Here is a 22,312-nt window from a genome sequence, read left to right on the forward strand (position 1 = left end):
CTCCCATGTTCGCTGGTTGAGAGATGCCATGGTTGATGCGGTGGAAAGGTGGAATCGTCGTATACCGTGGTAGAGAGAAATCTCAATGAAGACTAAGAATACTGTAGGACCTCCTACAAAATAATCTAGGACACTACGGAGGGTTTTTTTTTTTTTTGTAAGGACAATACGGTAAAAACGCCCGATACAAAAGAAGCCACATATCCAAATCCAAAAGAGCATGCTGCAAACCATGCTGCAAACCATCCTTTTTTTTTTTGTTTGTTTCCCTACGAAAACGTGGAAAACACGTCCGCCGGTCTGTATTTTCGCATCAGGATGTCCGTAATGTGACGAAGGTTGGCTGTTACAAAAAAAAAAAAAAATTGAGTGAAATACTCGTGGACGCGCGCGTGTGTATGTGTGCGCGCTTTTCGGTGTCGACGATGGCTGTTGTGATTGAGACGACGTTGGGCGATCTGACAGTGGATCTCTACACAGTGGAGCGACCGCGAACGTGCCTCAACTTCTTGAAACTGTGCAAGCTGAAGTACTACAATCTGTGTCTCTTCAACAAAGTGGAGCAGAACTTCGTGGCGCAGACTGGAGACCCCAGCGGCACGGGTCGCGGTGGTGAGTCTGTTTTCGCAAAGTTGTACGGCGACCAGGCCCGCTACTTCGAGATGGAGAAAAAACCCCGCTTGAAACACTTAAAGCTAGGGACGCTGACCATGATTGGCAGCGACGATGGCCTTCACGGATCGCAGTTCGTAATAACATTGGGAGAAAACCTGGACTCCCTGGACGGCAAGCACAGCGTGTTTGGCTGCGTCGCCGAGGGCTTCGAGACCCTCGAGCGCATCAACGCGGCCGTGTGCGATGGGGAAGGCCGGCCTTACCAGGACATACGCATCAGCCACACCGTGGTGCTCCACGACCCGTTCGACGACCCACCGGGTCTCGCGTTTCCGGACGCATCGCCCGAGCCGACTCTGGAAATGCTTCGAAGTGACCGCATTGGCGCCCACGAGGTCGTCGACGATGCGCAGGGCCGATCCATGGAGGAGATCGAGGAAGAAATCCAGAGCAAGGAGGCCAAGGCGCGGGCCACGGTGCTCGAGATGATCGGCGACCTACCTGACGCCGAAGTGGCCCCTCCGGAGAACGTGCTCTTCATCTGCAAGCTGAACCCGGTGACGACGGACGAAGACCTGGAGATCATCTTCAGTCGCTTCGGCCCCGTCAAGAGCTGTGAGGTGATCCGCGACAAGAAGACGGGCGACTCGCTGCAGTACGCCTTCGTCGAATTCGAGCAGCGCGAACACTGCGAGAACGCATACTTCAAAATGGACAACGTTCTCATCGACGACCGGCGCATCCACGTGGACTTTAGCCAGTCGGTGGCGAAGCTGCGCTGGAAAGGGAAGGGCCGCGGTGTGGAGCACGTCGACGAGGAGCCGAAGAAGTCCAGAAGGGGCGCGCGCTACGAGCTGAAAGAGACGGTACGCCGCGGTGCTGGGGATCAGTACGACCTTGTATGGAGTGATGAGGAGGGAGGAGGAAGGGACAGCAAGCATAGGGAACGTGTTGAACGTAGCCACAAGGAGAGAAAAAGGGAAGGCCACAGGGATGCCCAGGGTGATGGCCACAGGGATGCCCGGGATGATGGCCACAAGGATAGACACAGTGACAGCCACCGGGATAGACATGGAGACAGTCATCGCAGCAGTCACAGAGACCACGACAGGAAAAGCCGCCGAGATGAACTCAGGGAGAGGGAACGCGAAAGGGACCACAGAGATGAACGTAGGGAAAGAGAGAAGAACAGGGACCACAAACGTTCACACGATGATCGGTCGTCTCGGCGCAGATCAGGTAGCAGGAGCCGAAGCAAACGAATGCACCACGATCGCTGAGCAGATTCGCAGATTTTCATCATTTTGCCTATGTGAAATACTCACTGTGGGCAGATGTTTCATTTCTCATCCTGTGAATATGTGTTAACGTGAAAACACTACTTCATTAAAATTCCACACAATTCTCTTGAGAATTGTATTCTTTAGCATGTCTTTCAGTGGTGAACACTTTTGTTTAACATCTTAATTTTGAATCTAAGAATTAATCTTGGGGCTTTCGATGCTTTCTTCTTAGATCCTGAATATTAATGCGACAGCATTAAGTCTCCCGTTCTACAGAAAATCAGGCAAGGGCGGTGGTGTTGTGAGCAGAAAAGCGAGTGGCTCACCTGCTACCCAGGTCCACACGACCTTGGGATACCATCAGCCTGCCATCAAGGGTGTCCACCGGATTGTGAGCAAACTGCCCTCCGTGCAGGTGGCAGTTAATGATTGGCTGCGAGAGGTTGCTTGGGAAGAGCAACCTGGGTATCACAAGCCCCTTCGAAAACAGCCACCTTACGCAACAGAAAAGGGCTACTTGTGCTGGAGGGATCTTTAATGCTACTGCATTGTACTTTTAAGGGTAAGGCTGTTTCAAATGGAAGCGATTGAGTGAACTGAGTGATTCAGCGATGTGTGCAGCGAAAAATTTCCTCGACTTGTCGGAACCTTGTCGCACTGGCCTCTTGATGTTTTTGTTGCGTTGGCTGTTGGGTTTAGTGACGCATAAGGCTTGAGCCGCTGAGATCGCTCGAAAGAGTTTTGCTCCGCGGTGGCAGAAATTGCTAACGTGTTGGCTTGCATGTGAAACAGGCTGTAACGGTAGGTTAAATGTTATGTGAGGGTGAAAGAAAGAACAGTATCCGTGTCTGCAAGCCTGGGGGAGGAGGAGGAGGAATAAGAGGAAAAATAGGGAGGTTAACCGGAAGAATAATCGGTTTGCTACCCTACATGGGGTGGTGAGGGGATAAAAAAAAATTAAAGAGAAAAAGGAAAGCAATAGAAAATTGAAGTCACGTGGAAAGTCAATGTTTGTTAAGTCACAGCCTATCTGCAGGCCAGAAGTTCGCAATGAGCGGAGCAATGCCTTGGAGGCCTTCAACGCCGACGATCACCGCGGCCAGTGGCCGAGAATCTTCATTTCCATCAGTGGGCGTGGATCTAGACGCTCCAGCGCACGGCTGAGAGACTGCCTTTCGGCGCTGTAGGCAGGGCAGTCACAAAGAATGTGGGATATAGTCTCGTCATACCCGCAGATGGCACATACAGGGCTATCAGCCGTTCCGATTAAGAAAGAGTAATGGTTTGGTTTGGTTTGGTTTATGGGGTTTAACGTCCCAAAGCGACTAAGGCTATGAGAGACGCCGTAGTGGAGGGTTGGTGAAAGCTACACCAAGCCACAGGTGACACAGTAAAGTTTCTTCACGTCGTGGTAGGCCGGATGGAAGCCGGAGCTTCAGATCTGGATCCAAGGATTTTAAACGTGAACTGGCAAATTGGCCGGAATTTCACGCGGCAATCGTGAAGTGCGCGAAGCCTGTCCGCTGCGTCTGATCTCGAAAGGGGGATCGACACAAAATTGCCATCCTGGTCAGCAGTTCGCGCGACCTCATCCGCGCGATGATTGCCTGCTATGCCGCTGTGCCCCGGTAGCCATTGATAGATAATGTCATGTCCTGTATTGATGGCAGATTGATGTAGTTGTCGAATTTCCGCGACCAGTTGTTCATGGGTTCCACGGCGAAGAGCAGCTTGTAAACTAGGCCGCTGGAGGGACCAATTAGCACTACTGCGTCATACTCTTAAGGTGGAGCTTAACTGATCTCTCAAGTCTTTTTGTTTGCACTGCTTATTTATCCTATTTCATGACCTGTAAGAGGAGGTTAACTGTTTATTGAACATACAGGCAACATACACATTTATATATTGAACACGCACTGTAGAAAGGCATGCCATAAAAGCTTTATTGCCACTGCTGTCCAAAGACCAGACTGGGCATTCAAAATAGGCTTCTCAGTTGTGATACTCTGACCGAATGCAAAATGCTTGGCCTGCTGTTCTGGCTTTCCTTTTGTCAGGTACTGTCATGATGGCACTTATAGTGCAAGGCTGGCCCTCTGGTCATGTGCTTAACAAAGGCGAAGCCATTGCCGTAATCACGACGGCACACTTGCTTCATGATGTCGGTTTCCGCTTCAAGTTTTCTGGCCTATTTGCCTGCTCGTTCTCTCTTGGATGATGAGCTTGATGATGCTGCATTAGCCTGAAAAAAAGGAGAGGTCATTGGTGGCCATTTTTAGTTTTGGAGCAATGTTTAAAACATTTCCTTGCAGTTCTTGTAAATATCCTCAACAATGTTTTTAAAAGCTTATGCAAAAGTCACTAGCAGAGCAGACCACTACACATAGCATACAATCTGCATGCAAGGACAGTGGAATACACTGTGTTGTAATACCTGACCTTGGCATTATTCACGATGATACCGTTTTTTTTCTTTCCGTGGGAATCATTTTTAAACACCATGGTAACAGAATTTACAGGCATAAGCTGCAGTTAAGCCTTTCTGTGCACTGAAACTGGTCAGTTTTGTACACCCGCAAAACTAACCCAGTTTTTTATGTTGTTATGGTCCATAGTTGATAGATGACATAGACGCTGTTCTGACTCTGTGCTGGAGACAAAAACATTGCAGCAAGTTTGAGTTGTTTTTCGTGCCACCAACGGGCTCTCAAACCTCCACTGTAGTCAACTTCACTAATATTTTTGGTGGAGGTGCGAGGTGACAATCTCTGTACCACTTGCACATAATATCTACATTATAATATCTTCACACAAAGATGTAGGTACTATGGAATAGGCATAGAGCTGGATATGCGTGAAGCTTCAGTGATTATGTGTTTTCTCTCAAAAGAGGTACAGTCAAGCCCACTTATAACAATATTCAAGTGCCATGGAAATACCATTGTTATAACCAATAATTGTTATAACAGGGTTGTGCCAAAAAAAAGAAAGGATGACAAACTTCATAGCATTTATTGACAGTAAATACCCAGAGCAGTTTGATTGTTCTAATGCCTGTAAAAGCTCATTAAATCGAACTTCAGGGAACCGGAACAATGTTCACCGTTCACCGATGACCAAAGCACCGCCATCACTGCGCCACCGGGAACTTTGCGCACCTCCACGTCACAGGAATCAAGCCGGCTTTTTGGAAGCTATTCTTATGGGAAATTGAAGAAGCATGCAGAACCAAGGGTGCGGTGACAGCTGACAAGAGAAAAACCGCGCTGGCTGCATGCACACACGCTGCACTGACTGATTACGGGTACGCATGGCGTGCGTAGCCAATGCAGCAATGCAGCAGCTCTCCTGACGCGATGACGCCTGCCTCTTTTGCTTTCGTGGCGTTGCTGCGCCAGCTTAGTCCATTGGTCGGCCCCACACATGCACGCTTTTGTGTTGTAAGCATGGTTTTGCTGGTGTGGTTGTAGCATTTCTTTTCTTTTTCTGTAATGGTTGACACTCAATTACCAGATTTAATTGTTATAACCAATAATGTGCCTTGACAGCATTGCTATAAGCAGTTTATTTTACCATAGAACACATGGCAAAGCTGATGGTGCCATGACCGACCATTGTTATATCCGATATATTGTTATAACCGGTATTGTTGTAAGTGGACTTGACTGTATTACTAAGCCCTTCTAATACAGCATTTAGGACTTGCCTGTTGCTGTGCCACTGACACAGGAACTGGGATGGTGATGTACTGCTGTGTGGGGCATTCTGCAAAGTATGAGGTGGACAATTGTTAGCACATGTGTTTTGGCTGTTCCAGCTATGGCCGATATAAAGATTGCCTGTTTGATTTCTTTATTTCAACCCTAGGGGCCCAAATGCCATCAAATACGGCAGTGTGCAGTCAAACAACAAAACAGATTAGCACCTCCTGTTGAGCTTGTTGCTGTATAATTAGCTGTCTGAAAAACACTGCACGGAAAGGCATGATGATACTGCACCTCTTATCTATCGTTTTCTTGGTAGTGTGCACTGTTTATTTATTTATTAATACAATACCTAGAGTGCTCACAACTTAGGCATTGGGAAAAGGCAAACAAAACTAGCCGTACAGATATTTAAAAATTACACAGGAGGATACAGAAGTTCAAAAAGATACAGAAGCAAAACACACTAAAACCGAAATTTGACTATGAATATAAGCACTGAGAAGGGATGTGCAGCAGCCATCAGTCCTTCAAAACAGTGCCTTTGCTTATGGCTAAAGAAAAGGTCATTCACGGTTTAGATGCTTGCTGCTATATTCAAAATCTAGACACTTGACTTGCAGTCTAGGGCCAAAATACCTTGTCACTACACTGCATGGGCCATGTGGAAAAGCTAAGCAAGCGAAAAGCACACGCAAAAAACATGCTGTCGTAGTCAAGCTACAAGTACTGACGCACACTGTGAGATATGTGTTATCCGGGACAAAAGCCTCCAGAATGCATGAAAGGTGATTTGAATAAAACCAGGTTTATCAATGATTTCACTAGCGGACATTGCAGCGACTTCAACTTTCGTCTCCGCAAGTGTTGTCTCGAGCTTCCGGCTTCTGGCAGAGCTATCAGCTTTGTTTGCCACTCTCGCATCCTAGAGACTTTAGTCCCAGATAGTACAACTTGCTCATGAAAGAACAGAGATGATTGCTATGAAAGTTCGTAGCAGTAGCTGCAAAAACTTCAAATTCCATCGCATTTCAAGATCAAACATTAAGCCAGAACCAAAAGTGGCCTAAAGACCTGCAGCTTCCAATACCACACTTCTTTTGGTGTTTAAAAGTGATTTGCTAGCTGACAGAAACGTTTTCTACATCCCTGCTGGCTGAAGAAGCCTGTTATGGTAGGTCGCTTTAATGATGTCAAGGTATAGTTAGTTCCTGGAGGGAGCGACACAATCTACCTGCATAGTACCGAAAATGGGTGAGCTATCCTTAAATATACAAAAGGAACAGCTGATTAGCGCCTGTGTAAATTGTTTCGTCATCAGTGGAGTGGCTACTTGGGTTGGTTGGCATACAGTTTTCACAGGAAGGGTGCAACAATAACTGGATGTTGGAAGTGCGCATTCAATATGTTCTTCCTCCAACATCCAGTTTTTGTTGCTGCCTTCCGGTCAACTCTGTAATTAGTTTGCCACCACTGATGAATATGGTGCCTCAAATAATTCCTGCTTGCTTAACCACGAGATAGTGAAATGTCTTTATTACTGAAATTAGCAGGTCCTTCAACAGAGTGTGAAATTAGTGTAGCTGACTAGTGGCTAGTGTCTGCATCGTCTGCCTCTCGTCTTCCCGTTTGCCCTGGCTTGATAGCTTCAGCGAGGAGGGAAAGGGTTAAAGGGGGTGTAAAGAGGGCATCCCCTGGCATCCCCTTTGCCGCGGTGGCTCAGTGGTTATGGCGCTCGGCTGCTAACCCAAAAGACGCGGGTTCGATCACGGCCATGGCAGCAGAATTTTGATGTAGGCGAAATCCTGGAGGCCTGTGTACTGCGCGATGTCAGAGCATGTTAAACAATCCCAGGTGGTCGAAATTTCCGGAGCCCTTTACTACGGCGTCCCTCATAGCCTGAGTTGCTTTGGGACGTGAAACCACCATAAATCAAACCAAAACCTTTGAATTGGGGCGATTGTGAGCACCACCTTGCCTAGTAAATTAAAATGGTCTTTTGTTTAATTTTTAATCCTGTTGTGGTTCTTCTACATTCTAATCTATTTTCTATGGTCTACGATATTTTGATTTCTCTGACTGCCCTGACATTCGACATCTGGTGGCTGAGTGGCCCGTGCATGACTAAAGCGGTACAGTCCCAGTTGAGAAATCGAGAGCAGCGAATGTAGGATCGCAAAGACATGCCTCCTTCTGCCTTGAGTGAGACAGGTTGGCTGAGGTTCAGCAGCAGAGCTTCGGGCAGGGAGCCGCCGGGCGGGGCAGCGTAAAGCAGCCCCTGTGGGGTCTGGTACATGAGCGTCCCCAGGGGTGACTGGGAACCAGGCAACACTGCAACTGCGGCTGGGCTGCAGCCACTGCCTGACGCACCTCCAGCCACGGGACCTGGCAGAGCATGAATCAAGAAAAAAAAAGAAAGCAGTAGAGTAAGCACTCCAGAGTCTGAATTTCAAGTTTTGCTAAACAATACCGATGTAATGTGGGAAATCTCAGAGGTTGTTAAACACCATTACTGTTGAACTTATCATAATCTATTTGTGCTTCAGAAAGGCCTTGGCTTGTTATCTGACAAATGTCAGTTCACAACGAGAGATGTGCAGCTTCTCTTTGCAGCAGCGGTGGTTTCGTGTCAGCAACCGAGCTATGGACGACAAAACGATTGAGTTTAAAGGAACAGTGAGGAAAAACTGAAGTTGGCCTGTATTGATAGATTAATTACCATGTTCAAACTACAAAGATGTTACTTTCACTGAAAGTGGCGCTTTTATAACCTTTTGTTTTCAAAATTTTATTTCGCACCTTTGAGAGCTGTTTTCATGAAATCAGTGATGTCGGCAACAGAATATGATTTGATTTTATTTTATGGGGGGGGGGGGGGGGGGGGGGGGGGGGGTTAATGTCCCGAACTGACTCGGGCAGTGAAGGACGTCATAGTAAGGGTCTTGAGAAATTTCGACCACCTGGGGTTGGTTAACATGCACTGACATCGCACAGTGCACGGGCCTCTAGAATTTAGCCTCCATCGAAATTCGACCACCACAGCCGGTATCAAACCCGCGTCTTTCGGGTGAGCAGCCAAGCGTCATAATCACAGAGCCACCACGGCGGCTGGGCACTGAAATGAAAAACTCAAACTGTGACTATTTCAGCCAATGAGCAATAGTGAAAACAAAACAAAAAAAAACAGCTAAGCCAGACCAGCAAGAAAACATATAATCATTATTTACCCTTTTCTTACAATAACCACCCTTGTTAACAGTTCTTCTAATGGTTGCGGCTCCGACAACACTAGAGCGTTTTTCTTTCTAATTTTCTTTTCTGTAATGCAAAATTTTCATTGCCACTACTGTTTTTCTTTTATTTTATTTTAAAGAGCAATTTTTTAGCTTGATTTAGAGTAGATGGATAGTATCTGCCCGGCCACCTCACCTGTTAGTGAGACGACAGGCTGACCACCAATGCGATAGATGGGAGCAAGGTCGGTGGGGTTGGTAATTGTGCTTGCTGAAGACACTGCACAACCTGCAGTTGAGAGCAGAGTGAGTTTACATGAGTATCCGCACATTCCAGGCACACAAAATATGGTTTAAGAGTCCTCTTCTTGGGAGCATGCATTAATTTCACGAACTTCACAAGTCTTCTTGAGAGTGAGACTTTTCTAAGGTTTTTAAACATATATAGATAATGAGCTAGACACAGAAAAATCATAGAGTGCTGATTCCCAGAATTTCATATGGTATTGGCATGCTGCCCAATACACTAAATAACCAGGCTACCTACATCTGTACACTTTCATTTTTGGGAGGAGCATATTTAAAGAGCAATGCCAGGCTGTCCACATGTTACAAGCTTTGCTGACTGTGCAGCCTTGTCTTGCGTCTTTGCTCACCTGAATTAAGCACAGAGTTGAGTGCCGGTGATGGTGACCCGTTAGTACTCGCTGCCTTGTTAGGAGACGGTGGCGAGTCCGGACTGGAACCATCACTGTCACTGTCATCTTGACAACCGCCAAGGAGGCTGTTAAACAAGGCCTTTGATTCCTGCGAACGATGTAGATAAAACAAATTTTTTTCAAGAAATGCACACAACCACTTAACATGAAAATGATCAAGGCTTCAAGCCCCAGATGCTTGACTAGAGTAAAGACAAGATAAAATCTGCTTATCAGCATGATGTACAATATAAAGCTTTGATCAGTCAAAACTTGAACAGCACTTACATCATTGCATCAAACACTGTAATAAGAAAATGGGACATAACGAGAATAATAGATCAGCCCATTAGTAGATACAGCCAGGGCTGTGCAGCTATAGTGAAACAGTGGCTCTTTTGTGTTTATATATAATTTTTATAAAATCAGAAGCATTTTTCTCTTGCAGTAATAGTCATAGCCACAGAAGATGCCTCCCTTCGACTGTGTAGTTTACTTTGCCTTTCGCACTCTTCAGGGATAGGAGATTTAAATTTTTATTAATTTCACGAAAAAAATGGGGAGGGGGGGGGCATAAAAGGGCATAAGTGGAAGTAAACGGCGTAGGACAACTGCTGGCTACAAAAATAAACCTTTCATGGTGCAAACCTTTTACAATGCCGCGCTGTACTTCCTTTATACACCCACAGATGAGTTCTTGTGTCACAGGAAAAAAAATTTGCTGGGGTTTAGCTTTGGTTAAACCTGGTAGGTTGCGTAAGCATCCATAGCGTTCCATTCGGGATCATCACCGGTTGTAGACGATTCGGTTTCGATAGAGGCGCGGTGCGCCCGTGTAGCAGCGTCTTGAGCGCGCCGCTTAGCAAGGCGCTGTTCGCGTTCTTCATCTGTCTCCGAAGCCCGTTGTCGTTTCCTGGCTTGGTCAAGCCGACGTAGCCTCTCTAACCGACGTAGCGAACGCATTTTATACCCCCCCCCCCCCCCCCCGTTCTCCAGCCTCCTCTCCACACTCCGCAGCTGGCGAGGGCAGCGCCTCCACTCGGTAGCGGCGCGGCTACAGCTGTATATTATATTATAGTGCGCCGCGCCTCGCGCCGCCCTTCAAGGTCAAACGTGCCTCGCGGCCGCCCCGACGCGAAGGGCTGCAATAAATTATTGCACGTTGTACTCGCTACAGTCACATACATGAACCCATGGGCCATCCCTGATGTCAATTTGCCCTACTAAGCACGCGCGCACTTGAGTCGTCTGCGCATGCGTAGTGGTTTTTACATTGGCCATTGTGAAGCCGCTGGTGGGCGCCCACGTGGCACCGCAAGCAGAATGAACTATTGCGGAAAGAGACGCAAAAACTTTTATGCAAAATTTCAAGCCTCCGATGTCCTTGTTATCGTGAAGATTGCGCAATGGCTATCGTAATCTTTAATCTCCCTTTCCCTCATCTTTCCATATTTCATCCTTCTGTACATCGTCGGCCCCAGGTCATCGTCAACACGTCTTCGTGGTATGGACAGTGCTGCCTTTTTGCTACCCATGCATGCCTGAGCCAGCCGCAATGAATGCTAAATAAATTATTTTATCATTGTTTTGTGGTTTCGAGAAAAGGAAATGACCCAGTAAGTGCGCATGTCTCAATTCTTGGTGGACACCTCAACTGCGCCAAGAGGGAAGGGAGAAAGGTGGCGTGAAAGAAGAGAAAGAACTATTAGATTGAAAAAGCGCTGAAAAAATGGAACAGTTAGCACGCGGCACGGTTACAGTTCCTTCTTCGTCAAAGACTACGCCGCTATGGGTGTAAAATCAACAAAAACGCCAGCTGAGTCGCAGTCTTCCGCCTGCCAGAGGAGCGTTTTTCTATTCACCTTTTTTTCCTTCTGCGCGTGCGACGAAGGGTCCGGGGAAGCTCTAAACGCTGTTTTTAGAAAAACTGGGGCTCCAGCACCCTCCAGGTCGCTTATGCCCCGCGGATAAACGCAAACCACGTGGGCGCGTTCTGCGTATGTGGCCCGTTTTTTTTTAATTCTATCTTTATTTCCTCTGGTCTTGGCCGCGCCAATACGAAGGGGAAGCGCTTTAATTGCTGATAATAAAATCTTCATCAATCAAAGTGGGCCAAACACGTCATTAGAGTGCTCCTGCGGCACTAGGACGCCTCGATACAGCTGGCGTTATGTGGCTTATAGCAATGCCACTATACAGTAATAGTCCACCGAAAGTCCAGATAGAGCTAAATGGTGCTAGGCTCGATGCAAAGTATTGCGCAGATCTCGCAGGCAGTACCGGACATTAAGCTACGTTTCACATGAAGCGATTTTTGCCGAATGTGCCGTCTTTCGGATGTGCCGGAACTACACTTGCAGATTCCACATTCCCGTTCCCCAGAGACCCTTAGCAACTGCAATTTTCGCATTTGCGGTTTATTCTTTATTTAGGGTGCACATGATCTAGCTTAATTCGATCTGCTTTCACAAACAAGTAAATTGGCAAACTGCATGTTTATGACCAATAAATAAAATAATGCTTTTCCGCGAAGATTAATTAAAGTGACTATAGACCTTATGCGAAATGCACTGCCATCTAGCGGTCGCCGCGCGCGATCCGCCATGTTGGAGGATAGCCGCCGCATTCACGGCACACACCGGTACACGCTCGTCGCGCGCGCTCGCGTTTCACCGTCCTCAATATGCCCACATACTGTTCAGTGTTTTGCTGTACGGGTCACAAAGACGACCAAGGAAAAAAAAGCGCTTGATTTGAGCGCATTTCTATTCTTGGACAGCGATATATCCCCGACATCCGCAGCAAAAATGTTGCAGAACCGTCGCTACATGTCGAGGCATTGCACAACGCATTTCGTTATCTCCATGCAGCTAATGAAATAAGAAATTGTAGGCACGAAGAAAGTATCACACAAAAGCTGTTTTTTCTCCTGCGATTTTCCATGAAGTGCTGCGATTATCGGCCTCGCAAGAGAGTAATCGTGATCAGCTGTTCAGTGGTACGGGTCGCGCTTTGTGTGACCCGTCGCTCCTAGCGTTATCCGCCGCAGCGATTACATGCGTTAGTTTTAGCGCGAATATTTGTTTTGACGGAAGCACTAGCAAGGATTCACTTCATTTATCATGCAGCACACCACTCCGAGGCTCTTCGCTAGGCTGCTCACCACTGCCCAAGCAACCACAGATATCCGTCGGACGTACGAGCTAGATCCGAACGTCCTTTGCCGAGATCGGACGTCCATCGGACATACGAACACAATCCGATTTCGGATATCCGTATTCATACATCCGCCGGACGTACAGACACTATCCGCTTTTGTATATCCGCATTAGAGACAAGGTGTACGTCCGAGGGATGTACGGTGGAGTATATTCTCCGGATATGAGTATAGAATTTTTTTCTAATTTTTCACACAGAAAAGTCGCGCCGTTCGAGTATGTATACTGTAGAGTTCGCTTTTTTAACCTAGAAAATTTTATTCGCGAAGGAAATTTTGTCAGTTTTATTGGCTAGTGTGCGAGAAATTGCGTTAATATCTGCATATTTGCTTTGGAGAAATTATTTCCATGAGCTACAGGGTTTGACTTGAGGACTTTTGTAAATTCGCGCAATTCCCTAGTCATATACTTGCAGTGCAAGGGCCACTGCTGAACTAAATTTATTTAAGGGTAGGAGCGAGTGCTACACAAAATTACAGTAAATCAATTACTAATTTACATCTAGAAAACATCTAAAAATCAGTAGCGACATCGTGTCCGCCGTTGTAAATCGCGATTGAAACCACTTGTATATTCAAAACTCCCGCCGAACTCCGCTATCATCATCATCCTAAATGCAGCTTGTAGTCATTTTTCATTTTTTGCAGAAAGCTGTTCGCTTCCGCTTCATCATGGAAGTAGGAAGATGGATGTGCGCTCGAAGTTTTACGTCTTATTGAGGAGTTACACACTTCACAGTAACTCAGGCCTGTGCTGATGTACAATCACAATAAAATATTCTCGCTGTACTTTCAGTTGCGTTTTCATTTTATTGCTCCGCGGACACGATGAAAGTATGCATGTGCCATATATGCAAACATCCGAGCCCAATCCAATCCACCAGCCACAGAGTGCAGCGGCATAATGGCGGCGTTGCTAGTTTGGTGCGTAGCGTGGTTACAGTGTACTATTCTAGTTCACTATAGCGTGGTGCCCCTTTTGAGCTCTGTTACTAGAATGTGTGGCTTTTTTTAGTCTGCGGACGAAAGTGGTGTGTAACTTGAACAATTCGAAGGATGCGGCAAGTGCCTGAAGCCATCCTGGAACGCTGGAATATCGTACTACACCGACTTTGGATGAAAGAAGGCCTAGTGTGATTGCCTACGGCATGGCCTACGGAGGTAAGTGCAGTACACTGCTTGGGAATTACTTTTATGACAATGGAGCAAGATCTGTAACATTCTCTCGCGGGAGAGTTGGAGTTATGTTATGGCTATACTGTGGTGTGGGCTACAGATGGGTTGAGACTTGTGCTACGTCTCTTGCCTCTTTGTGCCGTTGTGGTCTTCATTAACTTGAATAGCATTGACGAAGTTGCCGAACATTCTTGAAGTTATCATGTTCTCTTGCAATTTGGCACAGGCATAATCTTTTTGTTAGCAGTCCTGACACTGGTTATTGCTTGAGTCTAGGGAAAGGAGGGCAGAACTTCTCTGAAATTAGAGACTGCATGTAACAGGTGGGTTGTAGGGCGCGTGCCATCATGAAAAATGCTCAATTTCCTAGCTCTTGGCCCCTTTCAAGCATAGAATACCTTCTGGTGTCAAGGATGATGACTATGTCGGTGCGTCTCTCACCTCTGTGTTATTTTGGGCTTTATTAACGTGAATACCAATAACAAAGTTGCCAAGAATTTTTGAATTTATCATGGTCTACTGAGATTTGGCGTGGGCTTGATTCCTAACCTTTTTCTTTTCATTTTTTGCAGAAAGCTGTTCGCTTCCGCTTCATCATGGAAGTAGGAAGATGGATGTGCGCTCGAAGTTTTACGTCTTATTGAGGAGTTACACACTTCACAGTAACTCAGGCCTGTGCTGATGTACAATCACAATAAAATATTCTCGCTGTACTTTCAGTTGCGTTTTCATTTTATTGCTCCGCGGACACGATGAAAGTATGCATGTGCCATATATGCAAACATCCGAGAAAAATCCGGGAACGGACGTCCGAAATCGATGTCCGTTGGCCAGACAAACATGTCCCTTTGGACGCCTACAGGACGGCCGACGGACGTCCACCGGCTGTTCGCGGACGTCCGCCGGCCGTCCGGAACATCCGAAACGGACGGCCAACGGCCGGCCGATGGATATCTGTGGTTGCTTGGGTGGTACGAACTGGCCGCTCGCCGCACGAAGCAACTTTAAGCGCTAGGGCAAACAAACCAACGCTGCATGAAGTTTTCAAGTAAAATGAAGGGCGTTGCATGTTGAGAGGCCACTTTTTTCGACACTACCAACATGAGCGTGAGGTTCGCTATCGTTTGCTTTCGGCGCCGACGCACCGCACAGAAAACGCTACCACAACAACAGCAATTCAAGCGGCACGCCCATTCGCAAAAAGTATCGAACCAAATAAAAACTGACTCAAACTAGACCGAAATGCGCACATTTTTAGCCGTAAACGAAAACTGTAATTGTCTTGTACATTTGTTGGTCTTCGGCGTCGGCAGACTGACGTAGGACTCCGTGAAAAACGTTCGAAAAGTGTTTTGGGCGCGTAATAAGTGTTTGCGAAGTCACTTGGAAACTTGGGCAGCAGAGACAGGTCGACTGACCATTCAGTCATGTTTACAGGCTCAAGTGAAAGGAAATAAGACTTCCGAGCCAGCACAGCCGTAAGGAAGCTATCGCCGGGCGCGTATAAATCCAGAGAGCAGAGGCGAAACGAGCTTCAGTCATCCTCCAACATGGCCGATTTCCACTGGTTCTTCTTTTCTCCGATAGATGGCAGCAATTTTGCATAAGGTCTATAAACGGCTACCGAACACTGTTTCGATACCCGCCTACGCAGACGATATTTGCATATGGACATCAAGTGTAACATGTCCTAAGTTCAAGCAAGGTTGCTGCGTTCGGTTTTCATTACGTCTGCGTACTTATACATTTCGCCGAGCGCGTTTACAACATGGAGCTCAACAACGACGGAACAATGTGCCGGTGTCCAATGACGTAGACATAAGGCGTCAAACGACTCTCGCAGCTGGTATGCAGAGAGCGCGCGCATACAATGCCTTTTGAATGCGACAATGCAGGCACCCAAGCCGTGCCCACAGAGCGTTCAACGCCTCTCCTTCAGCAGCTGGTTTCCGGCGGTTGTGCAACATCGATCGCCGTAAACGAAATGTTAATCCCAAGCATCTGGCATAAAGAATACGCCTCACAGAAGCCGCCGCATTCGTACCATATACGTGATGAGATTTGGAGTGGCGGCATGAGAAATTTTTTTTCCTAACGGGTTACTGCACTCCTTATAATAAGCCCAAAATATCTAGGAACAGTAGGTAAGCGCTAATCTACAGTCAAACATGAAGGTCTGTGTCATGGCTCCTTTTCCCGGTAACTCCACTTCGATACATATGATTCGTGTGACAAATTTATTAAGCGCTTCGGTCCCTACAGATTTGTTTTCTGAGCACTTTCGAACGCACCTGCATCAAGCCTTCGTAGCCCCAAACGAAATACAGGACGAGCGTAGGCCTATTATCCACTTCCAACATGGCGCCGAGCGCATACACGCGCCATATATAATATATGCATATGTTAAACTCTATCTCGCTGCAAATTTTTGTCCGTGTTATTAGAGAGATAAAGCGGTTTAGATGTTTTGAGCGTTTCACGGTTTCAGTGTTCAGTAGGGTATTTGCGCGCAGAAGCTTTCGGCAGGCCTCTGCATGAGCGGTTTTCATTTCTGCATGCCATACACGTGTCACTGGGTGGGTATGAAAAAGTGCTAAATTTGAATTCAGCATTTGTACGTGTTCAGTCTCTGTGGCCAACCACGGTTTTGCCGAAATATATGAGGCTCTGTTTTATCAAAGCTAGGAGCGCTACAATTGTGCTGTATCTTTCAAACCTTTCATGTTCCAACATCACCGCTTTATGCAAAAGCAATCTCCTGCGCTGTGCATTTTTCTATCATTCAATTCCATAGGAGGAAGTAACGGTGTGCACGCAACGTCCCCTTTCCTCCAGAGTGCGAAGTTTCCTACTGAAAAAAAAAAAATAAAACAGAATAAATTTCGAAAAATGCACTGCGCAGTGGGGCCGCGTGTTTCAGGAGTCGGCCATAAATTACCCGTTCCCTGTAAGACAAATCTCGCCTTCAAATCCATTCCTGTCTTGAGACTCCTGTGATCACAGTGAAAACCTGCGGCTGCCGTATTTCAACTTTTGATTGCTACTTTTTTTTTTAATCTGGGAGAAAACACGGTTACAAAAACCACTCGCCTTGTCTGACGCTATTTGAAGTCACGACAGAGCACGTGAACTTTAGGCCCGCATCCAGAAACTTTGGGAAGAAGCAATAAAACACGGCGTGTCAGTGCAGTCTTCTCACCCTTTTCGTCTGCTATCCACTGCACGCATATTCCTTTTTGCTTACATAACCTATAGCTGTCTCGATGGCACAGTTAGGAAAAATGGACGGGGGGGGGGGGGGGGGGGGGGGGGCGTTTGTCGTACTCTAACAGGCGAACGAAAGCAGTTTCACTTTTCTCATTGTATGGAAATACATAGTGAGCAGGAAAACAGGTCGAACATAAAGAGCGGAAAAGGCTGCGGCAGCCATGGAAACCGGGTCTCGCGGCAGTGAGGATGACGCAGCAGCAGCAGCAGACGACCCGGGGCCCGTGCTCGCGGGCGCCCGTATCAAAAAACTACGCAGCAGGCAGAGAAAGCCAGCGGCAGAGCTATGCGTTGCATGCGTATATATTCGCGCGCCGCTCGTACGTGGGCCTCCCTCCTCCAGAGAAGGGGGTTGGCAGCGCCGGGTCTGTATATAGCTTTGGCGCGCATTTGTGGGCAGTTTCCAAATCCGGGACGGGGAGAGCGCCAAGTTTGGTTCCCCCCGCGAAGCCCATACTTAGAACGGCCTCCTTTTGAAGCCAAACCCTGCTGCTGCTGCCTCTCGCGGTTCAGACCCGGCGCGCAAGAAGACTATCCTGGGACTGGCGCCCCCACGGGCGCGCAGCAGAACACGGAACGGTCGCACCATCAGCTTCGGACCGCGGCTTGCGCATTCGCCGGTCTCCATTCGAAAAACGTGCAGCACATGTGGCGGCTCAAGTTGACTCAAGCTCAGAACCAACCAATCAGGAGAGCGGGCGTCTCACTACGCGCAATGTGTTCATCCGCGCTATGGCGTCTGGCCGTCTGACGGAAAACAGACGGCAGTAAAAAAAAAAAAAAGGAAAACTGCGCAACGTAAAATCATATCTCTTTATGAAGCGCGCAGAATAGATTCAAGAAGAAAAAACGACGATTTAAGAGTCGTCCAAGTCCGATACTGTATCACTGTGCCGCACTACTTTCCGTAGCGTAGCGAAGTTTGTACAGGCTGCACGGTTTTAGCGGACAGAGGTTTTGAACACGGCGACTGCAGGGAGAATGATGACGAGTCGGGTGTTGATACGACGAAAAATTCTTTTCCTTCCTTCCCTCTCAGTTTATGTAAACTGCGCTCTCCGCGGTGTCTCCTCCGCAGCGACTTGCCTTACGGCACTTGACGCCGCCACCCACGTCGCGCGCGCGCGAACCGCTGTTTGTTGGCGTCAAGGAAAGTTGGCGTCGGCGCCAAGATCCCTCGCTCGCTATTGATGCGCCAGACAGCACACCTCTTCGCCAGGGACCGTCATCTGCCCACAGAAACCACCAGACACACTCACCTAGCGACCGTTCCAAGCCTATGTAAATACTCAGGCGCGAGAGCAAGTATTGAGCAATAGCTTCGAGTTGTGTGGGGATTTGTGAAGCGTCAGCGACAATTAGCTTCTGCTGCAGGGCACTGGACAAAGGATCGCGGTTCACTGCTAGAGGAAGGCCTTCAACAGCTCTTCAAATCAGCTTCCACAGAGTATGCAGAAACATTTACATCATGGCTACGTGCAGCACAGCTCTTCACAGTAGCTTCCACAAAATATGCAGAAACATTTACATCATGTTTACATGCAGCACTGCATTTTCTGATATAACTTCTGCTCAGCCCGAGCTTCAACATGGCACACCTCTGATGTATAACAAAAACTGGTTTGAAGCAAGAGATGGTCTATGCCCTATATCCCAGATGAATGGGGCAATGCAAAATGAGAAAGTCAATATGGCAATGAACTATTTCTAAATGCAAGATCTGAAATTTTCTGCAAGATGTCTGATGCCTTCTAATGCCTGCCTGAGAATAGATAAGTAGCTTCATTGTCTAAGTGTCATTAAACTGAATTTAAGATAAAAACTTCAAGCTGGTTCCAAATAATGTCAATATGATTAGCAAAGCCCTCAGTTCCATTAGTCAACAATGCATTTAAGCTTAATACAAACGGTGCTTGCACCAGTATAAACGAATGCTTAGCCTATGTACAAAAGGTGAAATGGAACACATTCTCCTGGTAAACAAGTTATAGCCTAATATATAAAACATTCACGAGAAAGAGGGAAGTTAACGTACTTCCTTGTGTATCTTCATTGTTAATTTTTTTCTATGCTGCGCTAACTTGTTTCCCAAGAGAATGTATCAGGTATTTATAAAGAATTTATAGGCATTTAGAGAATGTATCAGGCATGTATAGTTGTTTTATTCACACAGTTTCGAAACGAAGCGAATAGTTTGCGATTGGAAATGCAAAAAAAAAAAGAGGCAGTTCATTACAGCTCAACAGCATGTGCTAAAAGACGGGGGTTGCAGAACTCATTCAGGAAATTGAAATAAAAAATGAAATACAATAACGAAAGCTTTAACACTCGCGTTAACTAGGCAGTGTTCAGTCAGAAGCAAGTCAAAGCACACTAAGCATCATAGCTTCAAGCCCTTATCTGGCAATTCTTTACATGCTGCTGATTCTAAATATAAAAAGTTGCCGACAGATTTTTCGGCGGACACTATTTATACTCCAGACTTGCGTGGCACCATGCGCTACGCAAGCCGTGGTTGAAATTTCGGAGGCGTAGCATCTGATGCCGAAATTTCAGTCTAATTCACGCGGAATATGGTCACGTGACCGCACAGCGCACGCTAATCGCGAATGTCTTATGTCAGCGAAGGCACCGCGCACGTGCCTGATGTGGCAAGCGGCACCCGCCGTAACCAATCGGTATACGGCGGTCCTTGCTTGGGCCAACCTCAGGACAGATGCGTGTTGCCGGCATGGGCCACCACGAGGCGCACCTATCCTTGTGAGCAGGTTGAAATGTATTTTTCTGAGGCAAGCACGTCTAAACACGAGAAAAGGTAGCAGAGAAGCGCGGGGAGGTGTACCCCTACGCCAAGATTCTGAGCGCAAGAAAATGGCGGTGCTCTGCGAAGAGAAGCCTGTGCACCCATCCGCGTCAGAACGCCTTGGCCGTGTTGCCGTTGCCGAAGTACCGGGAGCCCGCCCACCGCCGGTGAGCACGCGCTGATTGGCCCCGATGCTGCAGGTGAGCGCACAGGTGCCTGGCGCCATCTGACGCCGTCAAGGCGACTCGCGCATGCGCATTGGCTGCGCGCGGGCTCCCGGTGCTCCGGTACCGGTAACACGGTATTAGGGTGTCTAGACACCCTAACATACCGTTAGGGTTAAAGGTATCTAATGGCTCGCAGTCCACTACGGGGGATTGGCCAAGACACAACCGGCGACTGGATGATGCTCATAAACGGTTTTCAAATAAGGAAAAAAAAAGGAACAAAGGAATGCAGATTAGGTGATTGAAATTAAGGACAAATCGGAATCTGAGACTGGTGACTGAAAATGGGGATAGGGCGCTACATACGCGCAGTGCTTAGAATGTTTTGATTAAAGATGAATTTTGAACATAAGTAGCCAGAAGATGGAATTCAGAAAGATTTTTAAGATGGCAGATTTCGTTTCTAAAAGGAAACTTGAATAGCGGAGAGCACATTCCTATAGCTGTGCCCAAGGGTAGAAGCACCAAGAGATATAGCAGACAAATTTAAACCGAGCTGTCGTAACGGGGGGTTCTAGCAGGCGCCTCAGTAAAGAGGAGAAGCGGGTCATGGTGGTGGTGGTAGTTTTTGCCTCCGAAGCAATGGCACATATCCACGGTGGTGAATTGGCCAGGGTTTGGTGCAGATGCAAACAGGAGAAAAATTCATCCAGGCTTATCTCAATAAGCGGTTGGTTGTTATTGTTGCCTTAGTGGTATGGCACATACCCACGACGGGGGATAGGCCAGGGTTCAGAGTAGTTTTGCATTATTATCTTTTTCGTCATCTTTGTCTTTCGGACCTTCCGTGCGGCGGGCGCAACGCAGTTCCCGCCGCGACGTGATCGCTTTCGCATCTGGGCTTTATCCCGTCACGCTTTCGGCGACGTGCTGAACGGTGCCGCCGTCGAACGTCGAGTTTATGGACGCGACCGCCACTCAGTCTACGCGACGCGTATCGACATCCAGAGCAGTGCGATCGCACGGAAGTGTCAGAGCGTACCCAAGACCATCCACTCATGCACCCAGCAGCTTATTTTCACGAATTCTCGAACTTCGAAAATATCTGAGGTTTCCAAATATTGTTATTTACTTCGAAGCCCAAATCGAATATCGCATTATTCGCTTCGATATCCCAAACTTTAGATTCGCACAAAATTAATCTTACATTGTATCACTAAGAGCCAAGCAACAGGTTTTAGTGAATCACTTGTTTGCAGTGAAACTGGACAGATAACTATAGTCATCTCCTTTTGCTTTTAAATTTTGCTTTAAATCCACTTACGTTTATTTTCCCCACTCAAGGATATTTTTTATGTTCTAAGCTATGTTCGATTTCTGTGATGTTTCATGCAATATTACTCCATTCTGCTTTTAAGCCCCAAATACTCGTCTTACAGTCAATGGGAGGCTTACTCACCCTGGTGGTGCAAACAGGTTAGGAGACTGTTTAGCAGCACCAGAGTACCCTTTTTTGCACCCTTTCAAGGAAACCTCCACTCCATAAAAGCAGGCTAGGAAGTGGCTGCAATTTGTACAAGCATAGTCCATAGTGAGAGCTAACCTTATAACTGTTCTATTAGAATGCAGTTACACTGTTCTTGCACAGCCTGAGTGCTGATCAGTTAAATAACTTAGATTGGAGTGTTGCCTGAAACCACACTCATCTGCAAGCACTAACAACATGAAAGAAAAACAAAATAGAGGAGGCAATCTTCAACAAAGCATCTGTGATCGCATTTTCTATTTCTAATAGACTATAATAAAATATGAGGAGGTTCCGCTGTGGCTCCCACAAACCGATCAGCAAAGTCCAGCTGGTGAGCCACCCAAGCTCACGGAAATGAAAAAACGGACAATGCTATTGGAAGCATAAGTAATCTCCCAAGATAGTACCAAGCCTTAGCCCATAACTATAAGGTTGGCAGTGAGCACTGCAAGTAGCTAATTAGCCTAACAAGCTCAATTTTTCTGTTAGAGCTAAAACTCGGATTACTTTTTAAAACTGTGTTAAACATAAGAAGCTAACATTTACTGTGATTATAAGGCATGTGCATTACACACCTGTTTCAAGCATCCTTGTTCTGTAGCCACAAGATAAAGCATAAAA

At 46.9% G+C, this 22,312-nt stretch overlaps 2 protein-coding genes and 1 long non-coding RNA gene across 3 annotated transcripts in view; 2 read left to right on the top strand and 1 right to left on the bottom strand.

Moving 5' to 3' along the window:
- The first annotated feature begins 22 nt into the window (after positions 1 to 22).
- LOC149332384 (peptidyl-prolyl cis-trans isomerase-like 4) lies at positions 23 to 2,023 on the top strand. Its single transcript, XM_089557293.1, has one exon. The coding sequence runs from the start codon at positions 399 to 401 to the stop codon at positions 1,893 to 1,895; it is 1,497 nt and encodes a 498-aa protein (XP_089413419.1). The 5' UTR covers positions 23 to 398; the 3' UTR covers positions 1,896 to 2,023.
- A 1,731-nt stretch (positions 2,024 to 3,754) lies between these two features.
- The window catches only part of bs (serum response factor blistered), a 29,792-nt gene continuing 11,234 nt past the window's right edge, over positions 3,755 to 22,312 (bottom strand). The window contains exons 3-7 of the mRNA XM_089557294.1: positions 9,492 to 9,642; positions 9,032 to 9,124; positions 7,790 to 7,987; positions 5,605 to 5,663; positions 3,755 to 4,140 (exon numbers count right to left, since the gene is read on the bottom strand). Of these exons, the coding sequence (XP_089413420.1) occupies positions 4,087 to 4,140; positions 5,605 to 5,663; positions 7,790 to 7,987; positions 9,032 to 9,124; positions 9,492 to 9,642 (555 nt within the window). The 3' untranslated portion in view covers positions 3,755 to 4,086. The remainder of the gene's footprint in view (positions 4,141 to 5,604; positions 5,664 to 7,789; positions 7,988 to 9,031; positions 9,125 to 9,491; positions 9,643 to 22,312) is intronic.
- On the top strand, positions 12,697 to 14,639 carry LOC149332386 (uncharacterized). Its single transcript, XR_016285169.1, has 2 exons — positions 12,697 to 13,911; positions 14,499 to 14,639. It is a non-coding gene; the product is annotated as an uncharacterized LOC149332386 (long non-coding RNA).

The sequence above is a fragment of the Amblyomma mixtum genome, chromosome 8, assembly GCF_055824585.1.
Source record: "Amblyomma mixtum isolate Tamu chromosome 8, ASM5582458v1, whole genome shotgun sequence".
In the NCBI taxonomy this organism is placed as follows: Eukaryota; Metazoa; Arthropoda; class Arachnida; order Ixodida; family Ixodidae; genus Amblyomma; species Amblyomma mixtum.